Source organism: Chelonia mydas, chromosome 4 (genome assembly GCF_015237465.2).
Source record: "Chelonia mydas isolate rCheMyd1 chromosome 4, rCheMyd1.pri.v2, whole genome shotgun sequence".
NCBI lineage: Eukaryota > Metazoa > Chordata > Testudines > Cheloniidae > Chelonia > Chelonia mydas.
Genome location: NC_057852.1, coordinates 65,483,537 through 65,499,689, shown reverse-complemented (window position 1 = coordinate 65,499,689; position 16,153 = coordinate 65,483,537). Strand labels below are relative to the sequence as shown.

The 16,153-nt window shown below is 39.7% G+C and overlaps 1 protein-coding gene across 3 annotated transcripts in view; it reads left to right on the top strand.

Moving 5' to 3' along the window:
• FSTL5 (follistatin like 5) overlaps nt 1–16,153 on the top strand; it is a 540,589-nt gene that overhangs the window by 175,376 nt on the left and 349,060 nt on the right. For all 3 annotated transcript variants that reach the window (XM_007071285.3, XM_043545924.1, XM_007071286.3), the window contains one exon: nt 5,456–5,704. In XM_007071285.3, coding sequence (XP_007071347.2) covers nt 5,456–5,704 — 249 coding nt within the window. The remainder of the gene's footprint in view (nt 1–5,455; nt 5,705–16,153) is intronic.

The window sequence follows — 16,153 nt, the reverse complement described above, 5'->3', positions numbered from 1 at the left end:
TGGCTGGTTTTTTTTCCTTCTAATGCATCATCACCAGTAATAAAATACTTCAGGACAAACGGTGTGTTCATTTTCCCATTGCCTTTGTGTTATTCCCTCGGTGACACCTGTATACACCAATTGCCTTCAGGGGGTTGGCAGAGATGCAGTTCATTGGCCCTGATATTAAAACTCAGAAAACCAATTGTGTTGATGCACAGGAAAGGAAAGAACCCATGTCTTAGCTGTATTAGTTCTATAGGACTAACAAGGCGATTGTAAAAAGTAATAACGTATTTTAATCATTTAAGTCAGCATGAGAGTGAATGCACTCAGGGAGCATATATGTTGAGTAAGAAGTTCTCAATTTTCATAGTAGAACCTAAATTTTATGCTATCTAAGGCAGAATTACCTTTGACACTCCTCTTTTTTTCTGTCACTATGAGCCACTGGGGATATTGGCTGGCAGCAGAGTCCAGCATGGATCTGGAGAGGGACTGGGAAAGGGTTACAATGGAGCAGAGAGCCAAGAGAGAGTTTGGAACAGCTACCACTTTGGGAACTAAATGTCTTGCTCATTCTGGGAGTGAAAAGCAAACCCTAAAAGAATATCACTAAAAAAAAACCTGAAGGGGGAACCTTATGGAGTTTGCAGACCCGCAAAGTGGGTTGTTACAATATGGAGAGGTGTTTTCTTGTGTTTAATATTACTGACATTATGGGACAGTGAATATTGTATATTCTACATTATTGACCTACCAGAGGAGGTAATGACTCGCAGTTCTGTTTTTGTATGGGTAATTTTTCCTATCAGCCTTTTTGATACAGTTGTTTGTGGGTTTTTAAATAGCTATATAGTAAACCATTCCAGTGATATGAAGTATTGTAGTAGATTTTTTTTAAAGAAGACTTGTAAGAGTTGGCATGATTTAGTGTGAAAATATATCTTTTAAGAAGAGTAAATTATGCAAAGTTATTGGTTGCTGCTGATTGCAATTCATTTAGTGTATAATGACAACTGAATGTATACCTAGTCATGATAATCAGATTAAATTGATTTAATCTCAGGCTGAACTATGTTTCACATTAGTCATGGATAATTACAGTCAGAAAGGCCATGTTCTCACCATTCATTTACATAATATGGGATGCAAAAGGATGCTTGTATGGATTAATTACATTTTGTTTAATTGTATTGAAGCTACTTAGAATCTGTACGTTTGCATGTGGTGTAAAACAGATAATTAATTCCTAGAAAATGGCTAATTTTCTAATGCAACCAGTTTATCTGTATTGCTAGTTTTAGGAATACCATATTTGATGTTGTACTGTAAATGCACACTGTATTCCATTTTCCCCCCTACATCACTGATACTCAGTTTGAAGCCTGCTTGACATATTAGACTGCTACTCTTCCTTTCTGTGGGATCCATAGCTGCCATTTATCAGGTTATTTTCTGTGTGAGGAAAAGCATTCGCCCCTTCCACTGCTCTTTGCAGGCCTTGTAAAGTGGGCTCTCATGCTCACTACTTGACATAAGTATCTAAACAGTCAGCATAGGTAGTAGTGGAGCAGAAAAATAAAGGCCTTGTTCTATAGACAACAGAGGAATATTGTTATTTTATAACATGATTGCCCTAGAGGTACCACAGTAAAACCTGCACCAAAACCTTTCAGTCTTGCAGTCCTTTTGTTATACCAATAAAATAAAAACCAGCAGGATCTTGTAAAAGGGAATAAGGCAAAATGCCACATTTATTGTGAATACAGAAAAAATCATAGTAAACATTTAGTTATAGCTATAATATTCCATTCAATTTCATATTTATTCACACATTCATTCATACACACACACAGGTTCTGCAAGGTTGTTATCATAGTTATCAGCCTTAGAGTTGCTCATGCCAAGCCACTGGCCAGGTGACCTGGACACGAGGAGGGAGCAGGACCTTGTCAGATGCTCATCTGATGCTCCTGGAAGTTGGTTTGCAGAATCAGAGCCCCGAAATTCTCAGTTTCTAGAGTCCATTTTTATAGGAATTTATTCATATGCCAGTCTATGGAAATTGCTTCATCATGCTGTTGCTGAATCAAGCAGCAGAAGGCACATTCCTGACGGCTCCGTGCTGCCAGATGTTATCTTGTTCTTCGGTTCTCCCGTCCTTGAGGCTGTTGGGTGGATTCCAGTCTGCCCTCTGGGGGTTCTCTGGTTGATTCCACTTGACGCCTTCTTCGGCCAGTCAACACTGGATTCTTAGGCTGGCACCTCCCTGATCATTCATTTATTATCCACATCAAGCATCCATCCACATACATCCTCTATCTCTATTTTAATCACAATTGTTAACAAAGCGAGATAAATACAACAAAAGGGCAGGGAGTCTCTGTGTGCTGTTTCTGTTGTTACAAAGTATCGCTTTGAGTCTCTCTGTGTGTGTTCACCTATTCAAATTGGTGAAGATTTTTATCAAGCCTTCCCCAGGAAAGTGGGTGTAGGGCTTGGGGGGATATTTTGGGGGAAAGACGTCTCCAAGTGGGCTCTTTCCCTGTTCTTTGTTTAACACACTTGGTGGTGGCAGCATAGGGTTCAAGGACAAGGCAAAGTTTGTACCTTGAGGACGTTTTTAACCTGGTAAGAATAAGCTTAGGGGGTCTTTCAGGCAAAGAAGCCCTTGAGGAATTCCACCATGATTTCAACAATTTCCATCCCACCATCAACCTCAGCCTGGACCAGTCCACACGAGAGATCCACGTCCTGGACACTACGGTGCTAATAAGCAATGGTCACATAAACACCACCCTATACCGGAAACCTACTGACCGCAATGCTTACCTACATGCCTCCAGCTTTCATCCAGACTACACCACACGATCCATTGTCTACAGCCAAGCTCTACGATACAACCGCATTTGCTCCAACCCCTCAGACAGAGACAAACACCTACAAGATCTCTATCAAGTGTTCTTACAACTACAGTCCCCACCTGCTGAAGTGAAGAAACAGATTGACAGAGCCAGAAGAGTACCCAGAAGTTTAACCACGCACCACACAACAAAAACACTAACCCAGGAACCTATCCTTGCAACAAAGCCCATTGCCAACTGTGTCCACATATCTATTCAGGGGACACCATCATAGGGCCTAATCACATCAGCCACACTATCAGAGGCTCATTCACCTGCACATCTACCAATGTGATATATGCCATCATGTGCCAGCAATGCCCCTCTGCCATGTACATTGGTCAAACTGGACAGTCTCTACGTAAAAGAATAAATGGACACAAATCAGATGTCAAGAATTATAACATTCAAAAACCAGTTGGAGAACACTTCAATCTCTTTGGTCACTCGATTACAGACCTAAAAGTGGCAATTCTTCAACAAAAAAACTTCAGAAACAGACTCCAAGGAGAGACTGCTGAATTGGAATTAATTTGCAAACTGGATACAATTTACTTAGGCTTGAATAAAGACTGGGAGTGGATGTGTCATTACACAAAGTAAAACTATTGCCCCTTGTTTATTTCCCCGCCTACTGTTCTTGTAAAGTGCTGGAAATGACCCACCTTGATTATCAGTACAAAAGGTTCCCCCCATCCCTCCGCTCTCCTGCTGGTAATAGATCACCTTTCCTGGTCACTCTTGTTACAGTGTGTATGGTAACACCCCTTGTTTCATGTTCTCTGTGTATATAAAATCTCCCCACAATATTTTCCACTGCATGCATCCAATGAAGTGAGCTGTAGCTCATGAAAGCTTATGCTCAAAGAAATTTGTTAGTCTCTAAGGTGCCACAAGTACTCCTTTTTTTTTTCTGTGTGAGTAGTTGTTGTTACAAAGTATTGCTTTGAGAACAGACTCTGTCTTAGGATGTACTAACACAATTAGCAGCTTGCAAGTTTCACACAGAGAGGGAGAGATACAGTAAAAATAAGAGACCGAAAACCAAGAGACCTCTTAATTTACCCTGCAATTTAAACTATGGGGAATCAATCTCATTTGTGATTTTAGTACAGATCTTCTTTATATGATCCAACATAACACTTTTCTGCTCTGTTTAGCACTTTTGTCTATTTTGCCAACGTATTAGTAAAATTGTTTGGAGGCCTGATTTTGTAAATGCTTTGTCTGGTCAATGAGGGCACTCACATGTGTGGAGCAGAGATACTATTTTCAAGGTTGGACATTATGTATTCACTAGAGAAGCAAATGGGAGAGAAGGGGACAGATGATAGAATATAAAACAGTGGCGAATAAGGAAGAGAAAATCAGAGCAGGATAATTGGGACAGAGTATATGAGCAGTAAGGAAGACAGAAGAGAAGTGGGGGGAAGAGAGGAGCAAATGAGGAGGAGAGACCAGAGAAATGGGCTGGTCTGAGAAAGAAGAAAAGAGTGAACAAGGGGAAGGAAGTGGCTATCCTAATCTGGTGAAAGAGGTGGTTATATTTTTAATAGGAAGATAGGTGAGAGAAGGGGAAAGAACTAGTGAGAATAGAGTGTTCTGATTTTTTTTAAATAGTGAATTCCTTTCTTTCTTGAAATATTCAGATGTCAATACTGTTAAGAACAAACATTCCTCTTCATCCCCCAATTTGGTTCACAGCTGCCATTTAAAATGAAGTTCTCACCCACAAAAGTAAAGTCAGCTCCTCCAAAATTGGGTTATTAAGTTGGAAGTTAGAGTTAAAATTTTCTACTGAGCCTCAGAGTTTAAAAAAAAGAGTGAGAGGAGCCACAATTGCAATTGACTGAGGATTGGCTTAAATGCAGAATCTTTAGGTAAAGTAAATACATACAACAAATAATTCATGGGAGAAATAAAGTATTTTCAAGCTTCTTGAACTTATAGTGAGAACAGTAGTGGAATTTAAAGTTATTGCTAATTGATCTTATGGTTACAATTTACTTAACAAAAGCACTACAGACTATTTGCAGTATATTGTCATTAACTCTTCTTATGCAATGGTATATCATTGTTTCTTCATCAGCCAGAGATTACATTTCCTAATTTTCTAAAGACTGGTATTCTAAAGTCTGCCTCTTTCAGAAACCTTAAACATCCTATTTGGCTGTCGGGCAGGTTTGGTATTCTCCCAATAGGACATTACATTATAACTGGGTTCTCATTCCTTATACAAAGTATGCAAACAACCTTAAAAGAATCAGAGGGTACTGACTTGATAAAATCAGGGGATTTAAAGTAAAACAATGCCCCATTCCTAGTAACCCTTACAGAGTAACCTACTCTGTGGATTGTAGAACTATGCTTTCTCATGTCACAATTCCCACCCATGCAAATCACAGACAATTCTTCCTTCTATGGTATGTAACAATTTATGTGAGATTCATGGGGTCCAATTTCTGTTTTCAAAGAAAACCTGCAGGCCAGGTGTTATATATTATCCTGGTTGTCAGATTACATGTTAATTCATAGCCTCTTTTTTTCTTTTCTTTTTTCCTTTTTCTTAGGGCACATTGATCAGGATGGCCCCTTTGGATCTTGTGAAAATAAATACTGTGGTCTAGGTAGGCACTGTGTTGTTAACAGAGAGATTGGCCAAGCTGAATGTGCATGCATGGAACACTGCAAATCTCACTACAAGCCTGTGTGTGGTTCTGATGGAGAATTCTATAAAAACCATTGTGAAGTGCACAGGGCTGCCTGCTTGAAAAAGCAAAAGGTTACCATCGTTCACAATGAAGACTGCTTCTTCAAAGGTAAGTGGTTGGACAAAGTCTGGAATACTCTTATCAGGTACATATTTTGAAGCAATTCAATTAAAGCACCAGTGAGACTGCACAGAGTGTATTTGAAGAAGTGATGCAAAAAGTTGATTTGACAAGTATCTCACTCTAGAGATTTCTTGCAGCTGTTTTTTTTCATTTTACTCAATATCCTCTGAAAACAGTTTGTATAAACCTGGGTAAGTCAAAGTGGGGCTCTGGGACCAATATACCCAAAGAGCTATACAAATGTAGCTGATGACCACGTTCATCATTAACGTGAGGTGGTAGTCCCAACATGCAGTATAAATTCATGCCAGTGACACAAAAATTCAATCAAAAACTTCCATGGGGTTCCATATGGGTGCGGGGGTCCCCCTGCGCAGAGCTGCTTGTAAATTGAAGGCCACACCAAATGCTGAGAGACAGCAGTTGGCAGCAGCTACATCTATCATATTAAAGATGAGAGCTGTTGCAGCCTTTTCCATTTTATGAAACTGAAGTGCAGCTCTGAGGCTCCTAGAACACCACCAGTACAGTCCTTGGTAAAACAATGTTTGTATCCACCAATGTAAATGATGGAAATATTTTAATGTATTTTTTTCTGAATTCTGCATTGTCTCTTTTTCTTGTTTAAATCAGAGAGAAGCAGATGGCTTTTCAAGAAAAGCTTCTTTTTCAAGTGACAAGTATCAGAGGGGTAGCTGTATTAGTCTGTATCCACAAAAACAACAAGGAGTCTGGTGGCTCCTTAAAGACTAACAGATTTATTTGAGCATAAGCTTTTGTGGGTAAAAACCCCACTTATTCAGATGCAAGGAGTGAAAATTACAGATGCAGGCATAAATATACTGACACATGAAGAGAAGGGAGTTACCTTACAAGTTTCCCTGTCAACACTGGGTCTCCACTTGTAAGGTGTGTCATGTGTCAGTATATTTATACCTGCATCTGTAACTTTCACTCCATGTATATGAAGAAGTATATTTTTTTACCCACGAAAGTTTATAAATAAATCTGTTAGTCTTTAAGGTGCCACCAGACTCCTCATTGTTTTTTTCAAGTGAGGCACTCTTAATGGCCTGACTAGGTTGAATTAATTTGTGTTCTTTTTGCGACTAACATTATTTTATTAACATTTTTGTGATAAGTAATGTTTATAAATACCTGTGAATGGCTTAGTGGTCCAACAATGAATCTGAAAATAACCACTACATGAAGATGTCCACTCAAAACTCAGAAAAGAGAGTTCCATTTCACATAAAACAATACAACTAGGCAACATCAAATGTAAATAAAATAATAATTGTAAGTCATAGAAATTAAGAGAGACTCCAAGATTTTTAAGGAAAGTGTGTATGTATTTTAAATAAGAGAATGACTTGCATTATGGTGTAAATTTATGCAAATATTATGTGTTAAAATGTTCACTCCTGTGTTTTCCACTAACTTTACAGTTTAGAAAGATGTATTAAATAACTGAAATTGCCCCTAAAATTTGAGCTTCTTTCTGGTAATAAGCATGTAATGGCTAAAATGAGTATAGCACACTGCATCATGTACAATATAAAAAAGCTGTTCTACATCGTTTTTTATCTTCCTGGGGAAAATGTTGCTTTCTAAATTTTAAAAAAGGAGGTTTTGATCTCTTGAAGTTATGGGCCGATTATCCATGCTTTGTCACTGTCAGATGAATTATTCCTATGCGCCCTCCATGTGGTATCCTTGAAGATCACTTGAAGATCACTTCAGCTAGTTTAGGCAACCAGTTCAGTCATTGCAATGGTGTCTCTCACATGCAGAATATTATAGACCAACAGTCTATTTTAGAAGGTTTACTGGGAGTGCTAGACAAATGCTGTTAGAAGTTTTACTGCACTTTTGTTGGCTAAGCTCTACACGATTGGAGTGAACACTGGATCAAATTCTGACTTCATTGAGGTTGCGCAGGTGAGACTGGTGGCAGAGTTTGACAAACATTGTTTTTCTGTTACCTGTTTTTGTTAATTACATTGGGGCATATCGTGTTGTTCGTTTTTTGTTTTTTGTTTTTAATTTAAGTAGGGACTTTTGTACATGAATGGCATAATATGACCCCAGGGTATTAAACGGTTGCATTGCAGTTCAAGAACAGTTGAAATTGTAGACTCAGCTCTTTTAATTAATTTAAAGGGTGGCCAGTTTTGTTTTCTGAATTTGTTTTTAAAATCATTGAACGTTTTCCTGTGCTGCAGCCCACCACCACACAGTACAGTCACTTTCTAATGCCTCTGTTACCACCATTATGACAGGAAGCAGGGTGCAGGAAGCTGTTATACAGCAGCCAATTCAGAGAGAGAATGTAGAAAGGAAGGTCTGTAAGGAGAATGCATCATTTCTGAAAGGCTGAAGTTATGTGGGCTGGATTCCCACCCACCTTTCACCATACTTGTGTGGAACAAGAGCGAGAAAGGAATTTTTTCCATCTCCCACACAAATTGAATATAGTAGTTCTGCTTCTCTGACCATATCATCTTACAGAATTCCCAGGATGTGCTCAGTAGGGCAGTGCCCTTGAGTCAGTCAGTAGACAAAACCTTAAGAGCTAAGAAAATTTTCTTGCATGGATGGACAAGAACTAACAGTCAGAACCTGAATAGATGGTGTCCTTAGAGAAGAAGAATTCCATAACCATCAGCTGCCCTTAGCTGGGCTGTGAGGCAGGTCCTCTGCCGTGGATCCTCATGCACAGAGGATCTGGTCTTAATCTACCACTGATTATAAATAATGTTTAATTATTTTGAAACTAAATGCAGAAAACAGCTAAGCACTCCTGTGTTATCACAGGTAGGGTTTACTCATAGAGATTTATTATTTTTTTAGTAAGAAATAACTTTTTCTAACTGTTTCCATTCAAGATCAAATACATCATCATCCATTATCACTGACACCATAGATGCATTTTGAATGATGCCTTAATATAAATATTTCAATTTCTGTGTAATGCCTAGTCATTCAGTTTTCAGACTAGGCAGACATTTACTTTGTCATTTTCCTATAACTTTACAACTGATCTAATCCATACAGTTCTTTCTAACAAGCACAATTTCTTCCAACACTGACACAGGGTCAGTCTGTTAGAAAACATAATTTACTTGCTTGAGGTTTAAATTTAAAGCTTCAGACAGAAACTGAATATAAATCCTAAAACAAAATAATTGAGAATGACCCCTTTTATAAGAAACACTACTACATGGAAAACCACTTGCCATTCACTGACTAGAGAATGAAAATCACAGCAGCAAATGCTCTGTGCACCTCAATTAGCATCACAAACAATAACAGCTTAGCAGCTATAATTGTTAAAATAATACAATGTATATTTGAATAATTTTCAAATTGATCTTCAAGAACTTCAGAGCTCTGGCTTAGTGATGTGAAAATTGCCCTTTGAACAGAGGTGTGTGTTATATGTGAGGGAGGGAGTGACATATTAGACCAAAAAACCCCCAAAACCAACAACAACAAAACTCCCCTTCCCCCACAACCCTTTTGGTTTATTTTTAGAAACTTCCATTGAAATCATTGTCTTGTCTGAGGTCAGTATGTTGTCCTGTAGACAGAAGGAATAACATTCTGTACTAATACCTGAAATACCTTTGAAATATGTATGTAGAGACCGTGAGCTTTTGAGGAGATGTGGTCAGTCCCTCTGCTTATGTTATGATGCAATGCAGATCTTCAGATATCCACATATTTCTTGTTTATAACATAAATTATTTGTCTCTAAAGCAGTTAGACAAATTTTTGCATTGGCCCCAGTGGCAAGCTGTCAGTCTGTGTGGCTATGCTAAGTGAACTGACAGCAGCAGAATCAACAGATCAGTTGTTCTCCCCTCTCCAGTTTTTTTGATAAAGAATGTTCTGATATGGCCATGGGAAGACTCACTGGACCACTGTCCTCTGCCATTTTCCTTTCCAACCACAAATGATACCTTATGTGTCTCCTGGGCATTGGACTGCACTAGCATGGAATAGCAATCAGAGGAGAAGGGTTTTGTTAGATGTTGATCTGTATGCCTTCTGAGGTTTGGGGACAAATGTACTCTGCTGGGAAGCTAACCTCTATATGAAACACCCAGAAAGTAGGATCATATGCCTCATCAGTATCTTCTGAGCCAGAGTTACTCAGCTGCATAGTCAAGTATCCCCAGTCAATGAATGCAATGTACAGCTACCACTGTCAGAAATGTGATCAACCTTTTACCATATGTGGATGTTTAAAACTGCTATTGATATCAAGCCTAAAATATGCTGAACAATTAGGAGAATGTTTGAAAGACCTGGTCTGTGCCCCACAGAGCTTACATTCTAAGAACGTACCAATTAGAGGACAGGTGTTTATATAAATTAGATCATAGGGTAGGCTTGATTTGTTTTGCATACTTCATGGTGATTATATGTGATAACATTTTAGTTTGCAGTTTCTGGACAATTACTTTAAGCTTTTCTGAAGATAAGAGAGAAAAAAAAAGATGATGGAGGGTAGGAAGAGAAGGAAGGAAAAGAGAGGGTGATGATGGCCATGGAGAACTGGGTTAGATTAGGGAAAGGGTGTTATGCCTGATGAACTGAAGTGGACAGTATAAGACAAAATGAGAAGCTGAAAACCATCTTTCTGATGTCAGCGGCTTGTGAGATCTGCTGTGCTCCTGCTGCCTGTTTGGCTGGCTGGCTGAAAGGACTTTTTGGATGTAGAGACCACATGCAAGCCACCCTCCATGATGTTGCTGATCTTGGGCCATGTGCTTTGTGCCCCAGAATTGCTTTTGACTGGTGTATTGGGAGAACTGGGAAATGGCTGGATGACTGCACTGGTTGAGGAAGAAGAGGAGGATGATGATGATAAATAACCCCCTGCTTTCTGTTGCCAACCTACCTTTAACAACCTCCAGTGGGTGGTGATTTCAATTGATTAGAACTGCTCTACTGTGTGCTTCTGCCAGCATCTTTGCTGCATGTATTCTCAGCTAGAGCCAATGGCTGCCTGGCAAGTTTAGAAGGCTAGAATTGTTCTTTCACTTGGAAACTGGACTTCTTTTATGTGTGGGACAATAAACTGTGTGATTGAGCAGTGACGTCATCAAACACTACAATTGATATGTGACACACAGTAGATGGCAAGTGTCCAAAACTGGACATTAAAGAGACTTTAGTTTAGAGTTTTTCCTCTTTTGTCACATGCACTGCACTGTGTGTTGGCCTCACTAAATCCATGACAGTAACTTTGATAAAGTTTTATTTCAATGGTCAACTAGAAACTCCCCTTTAACACTAGGTATTTCTTTTTCACTTATGTTACACCACAGACCTGCCTGCAGTTCTCTTGTAATATGGATTTCTGTACAGAATGCCACATGGCAAGGAATTTTGATCCTTGTTTACTTTTTTATTCTTATGGGGAGGCTCTTATTCTAAGCTGTTTGCCTGAGCTGCTGATTCAGTGCTATCATCACTCAAATGGCCATACCTGGGAGGCATGGTGCTCATATTTATAGCCATGATGGATAAAGTGTTGACCGTATTGAAGCCATAAATAGGACTAAAATCCTTTGGGCAGTTTTGTAGCAGTTTTGTGGCCCAAATGCTGGAAAATTTGTGAGAATTGGAATGGAGTCTGACGCTCCCCTTTGCCCTGATTGCTTTAGAAACAAAACCAGTTGAGTGGGTTCAGATATGAGTTCCCCTCAAAATTCAGAATGTTGATTTCAGATTTGGAATATCTGGGCCATTTTTCATTCCAATACATTTTAATTTCACTAAATCTTTTTTGAGGTTTCTGTTTTCCGTTTTACCTGATTCTGACATTTTTGAGATCCTGGCATTACAATGCAATATGTTGGCTGATCTTTCTGCTGCCTGTGATAAATATTAAATCTGATATCTTTTCAAAGAGATGAGACAAAGTATACAAAGTGGCGTTGTGTATTTCTATGTATGTATTTCTTGTATCATTCAAAACATATCAAATTCTATACTTAATATTTTAGCCTATTGGTAGTTTAAAAGAAGACACACTTCTATCTTAAATTGTTTTCTTTCTTTTTTACTATTTTTTAGAAGATTCCTATCCATTGAGATACTACAGAATACTATTTTTTCACTAAATTGCTACTGGCAAGATTCTTTGTTTGTTTTTATTTTGCTGAGATTATTTTTCTACCTGCAACACTTAGATACTGAAATTGATGTCTGTCTTTCTTTTTTGGACATTTCTAGCCTGTAGTTTTACTCAGCTTCAAACCCGATGGACACAATTTAAGCTATTGTATTTATTTCATGGTTGCTGGGGATGTTAGAATATTTCTATTAGCAGGTTTGGAAACAATATAGTGGCATCAAGAAGAGACCTTTTTTTTTAAAAAAAGTCAAAAGCATTATATTCACTGCAAACACATGATTGAGAAATACTCTGGTAGCTCATAATCTCTAGGTTAGTGATTTTCAACCTGTGGTCCACAGGCCCTTGGGGGGTCCACAGAAGATGTCTAAGATTTCCAAAAAAGTCTGCACTTCCATTCGAATTTTTTTAGGGGTTGAAAATCAAACTGTAATTCCATAATTCAGTATAAACCATCATAGAAATCACTTTATTACAGGAATATAAGGCTCCAAATATCACCATTGGCCCCTAGAAAAACTATATGGCATGTAACATTGAGGCAACTCAGACACAGATATGTGTTACTGGAGCTCATTGTCAAAGTGATGTCTCAAAGCCTCCCTAATTCGAATAGCCCCCGCCGGGCTCCTCTGACAGCCCTGGTATCTGGCTGCTCAAAATCAGCTACCAAGCGGTCTGCCTCAGCATCCCAGCCCTGAGCAAACCTTTCACCCTTGGCTTCACAGAGATTATGCAACGTACAGCATGCGGCTATGACCATAGGAATATTATCCTCAGTAGGGTCCAACCTACCATAAAGACATCACTAGCGCATCTTCAATCTGCCAAAGGCACATTCAGCTGTCATCTGGCACCTAGTGAGCCTGTTGTTGAACTGCTCCTTACAGCTGTACAGTTGTCCCATGTAAGGTTTCATAAGCCATGGCTTTAAGGGATATGCAAGATCCCCCAGGATCACTATGGACATTTCAACACCATCACCCTGTAATCTTGTGGCTAGGAAAGAAAGTCCCTGTTTGCAGGTTTCTGTACAGGCCGGTATTCCTGAAGAAGTGTGCATCATGCACCTTCCGAGACCACCCTGTGCTGATATCAGTGAAACGTCCACGGTAATCCACAAGTTCCTGCAACACTATGGAGAAATATCCTTTCCCATTGATGTATTTTGTTGCAAGGTGGTCTGGTGCAAAAATTGGAATATGTGTGTCATCTATAACCCCTCCACAGTTAGGGAAACCCATTTCTGCAAAGCAGTCCAGTATTTCATGAAAATTTCCCAGACTTACGGTCCTTCATAGCAGGATGCGATTTATGGCCCTGCACACTTGCATTAATGCATCCCCAATGGTTGAGTTCCCCACTCCAAATTGATTTCTGACTGACCGGTAGCAGTCTGAAGTTGCCAGCTTCCACACAGCAATGGCCACACACTTCTCTACCGAGAGGGCAGCTCTCATTCTGGTGTCCTTATGCCACAAGACTGGGGCGAGCTCTGCGCACAGTTCCAGGAAGGTGGCTTTCCGCATCTGAAAGTTCTGTAGCCACTGCTCATCATTCCACACCCACATGACGATACGATCCCATCATTCAGTGCTTGTTTCACAAGCCCAAAAGTGATGGTCTACCCTATGCACTTGCTTTGTGAATGGCAAAAGCAATCTAAAGTTGCTCCTATCCATATCACACAGAACATCAGGCGCCTGCGAGTCTTCCTCATTTAGGAACTTCACGATTAACTGCACTGCCATCCGCAATGTCTTTGTGATAGTTAACAGAGGATAGGAATGCAGTGCAGGATCCATCCTTCTCACAAAGGTGCCAAGTTGCACAGCAAAGGAGGGCCGTTGAAAAAATCCCATGAAAGAAAGATGGAAGCCCATGGAGTTCTGGGACAGAAAACAATGCATCACTGGACATTTAGCACTGTCCCAAGATGCACTGTGATCCGCACCATCATTCCACAACAGATAGTGACAGAAGGACCGTGAGATAGGTACCCACAGTGCATTGCTCACACTGTCGATGATAGTGCCCCAACTGTGGACACGATCTGCCGACAGAGGGAGCAAATGTAAACTCGAAATTGCTATTTTTATTGTGTCTACCTTTGGGTGTTGACATCATTTTTGTTGACACAAATTGGTAGTGTAGACAAGGCCTTAAATGAGGCAAACTCCTTTAGGGTGGAGTTTTCAACTTGTGATCCTAATGTGGTGCCTGAGTCTGATATAACAGAGGTAGAGGTGAGAAATACAGTCCAGGAAATGAAGACTGGTAAGACAGTGGGACCGGATGAAGGGATGGCAGATCTGGTGAAAATCTTGGGCAACAGAGATATAAAGTGGATGAGCAGAGTGGTTAACGTTGTATGGCAAGGTAAGAGAATTCCTGAAGACTGGTTCAAGTTTATCCTGGTCTAATACATAAAGTAAATACCCAGGAATGTGGAAGGTATTGAGGGATAAACCTCTTGTTGCATGAGATGAAGGTACTGGAATGGGTCCTGGTTGCTAGTATTAGGAGAATGGTGAGAACTATCCCCTCCTCAAACAAGAACAGTTTGGCTTAGGAAAGAACGGGGAGCCACAGATATCATGTTTGTAATTCCTCAAGGTGTAGAGAAATGACTATTCTGCCAGCGGGATAGCTTCCAGATTTTATAGACTTAGAAAAGACATATGATAAAGGGGATAGAAGGATGCTCATACCAGTGCTGGGGAAATATGCAGCATCTGAGGATTTAATAACTGTGGTGAATGTCTTTGTGATAGTTAACAGAGGATAGGAATGCAGTGCAGGATCCATCCTTCTCACAAAGGTGCTAAGTTGCACAGGAAAGGAGGGCCATTGAAAAAATGCCATGAAAGAAAGATGGAAGCCCATGGAGTTCTGGGACAGAAAACAATGCATCACCGGACATTTAGCACTGTCCCAAGATGCACTGTGATCCGCACCATCGTCCCACAACACATAGTGACAGAAGATCACCTAAAACAGTGATCTGAACAAGTCCCTTTGAAGTGAAAGCCAGACTGTGCCAAGGGTTGGCACTAAGTTGCTGCTATTTAACATATTGATGGGCTATGTCAGCAGGAAGACCCCAGTGGGAAAAGGTGAGAAGCTGCTATATTCAGACAACCTAGCAATAAGGGAATCCTCAAAAGAAAATCTAGAGGAAATAATAATGAAAATGAGCATGACTAAGACTGAGGTTGTGTGGGTAATTAAAGGAGCCACAGTGTGACTGGACATAATGAGATGAGAGCATAAACCAGACTCACTAGTTCAAGTACCTTCATGGCCAGGTCATGGAAGATGGTGGGCTTTAATGTGAGATACTGTCCAGACTCGAGGGTGTTGGAAGAGTGCGGAATGATATCTCAGGGGTATGCCATTGAGACTAAAAGAGAAACTGTATAATAGAATAATGGTGTATCCTGTAGTATGGTGCAGAAGCATAGGCAATAGAGATCACAGGTTCAACACCTACAGATGTCTTTGTGCCACAAGAGGAGTTGCATGAAGAGACAGGATTGGAAATGAAAATATTAGGATGAAAGTCAAAGTCTGTGATGTGGCTGACAAAATCCAGGAAGCAACAACTTTGCTGATTTGGATGAATGCAGAGGATGAATTAAAGACACTTGGTCACAACAGCAAGGCAGGAGATGGTGGTAGAAAAGAGACACCAAGGAAAGCTGAGGAAGTGATGAATGGATTGCACCAAAGAAAATAGTAAACAGATGGATCTTAAGGCCCCATCAAACAAACAAAGATAGTGGATGCTTGCATGTTGACCGAACCCTAGTTGATGGGTTAAGAGGAAGAATTAACATAATGTAACCTGTTTAAAACAATGACAAATCAGCAGAATGAAGTGACTTTATTCTTCAACTGGTTTATACTGCAGACGTTTTGTGCAAACAATCTGACAAAGGCATCTTATCTCTGTTTGATGCCGCAGGTTATACCTATAAGAAGTGCCTCCAAGGTTGTAAATTCTGCATTAGTATGCAGTCAGTCACTGTAGCTGCAACAAATAGTGCAGAAGTTAGATTGTCTCAACCCTAATGGATAGGAAAGGGTCTACATTAGTACTGGAATATGAATATTTCTAAAACTAATTTCTCAGCAACTGGTAAAAGAGGTCTTTTTACAATGAGTAATGGTCATATGCATTTAGTCTTAGGTGCTGGCAGATGTAGTTTATAGATAAATAAGGTTAAAGCTGTGTTTTGGCTTTTTAGAATAAAGGATAATTCAAATTGGTTTGTGTGAGA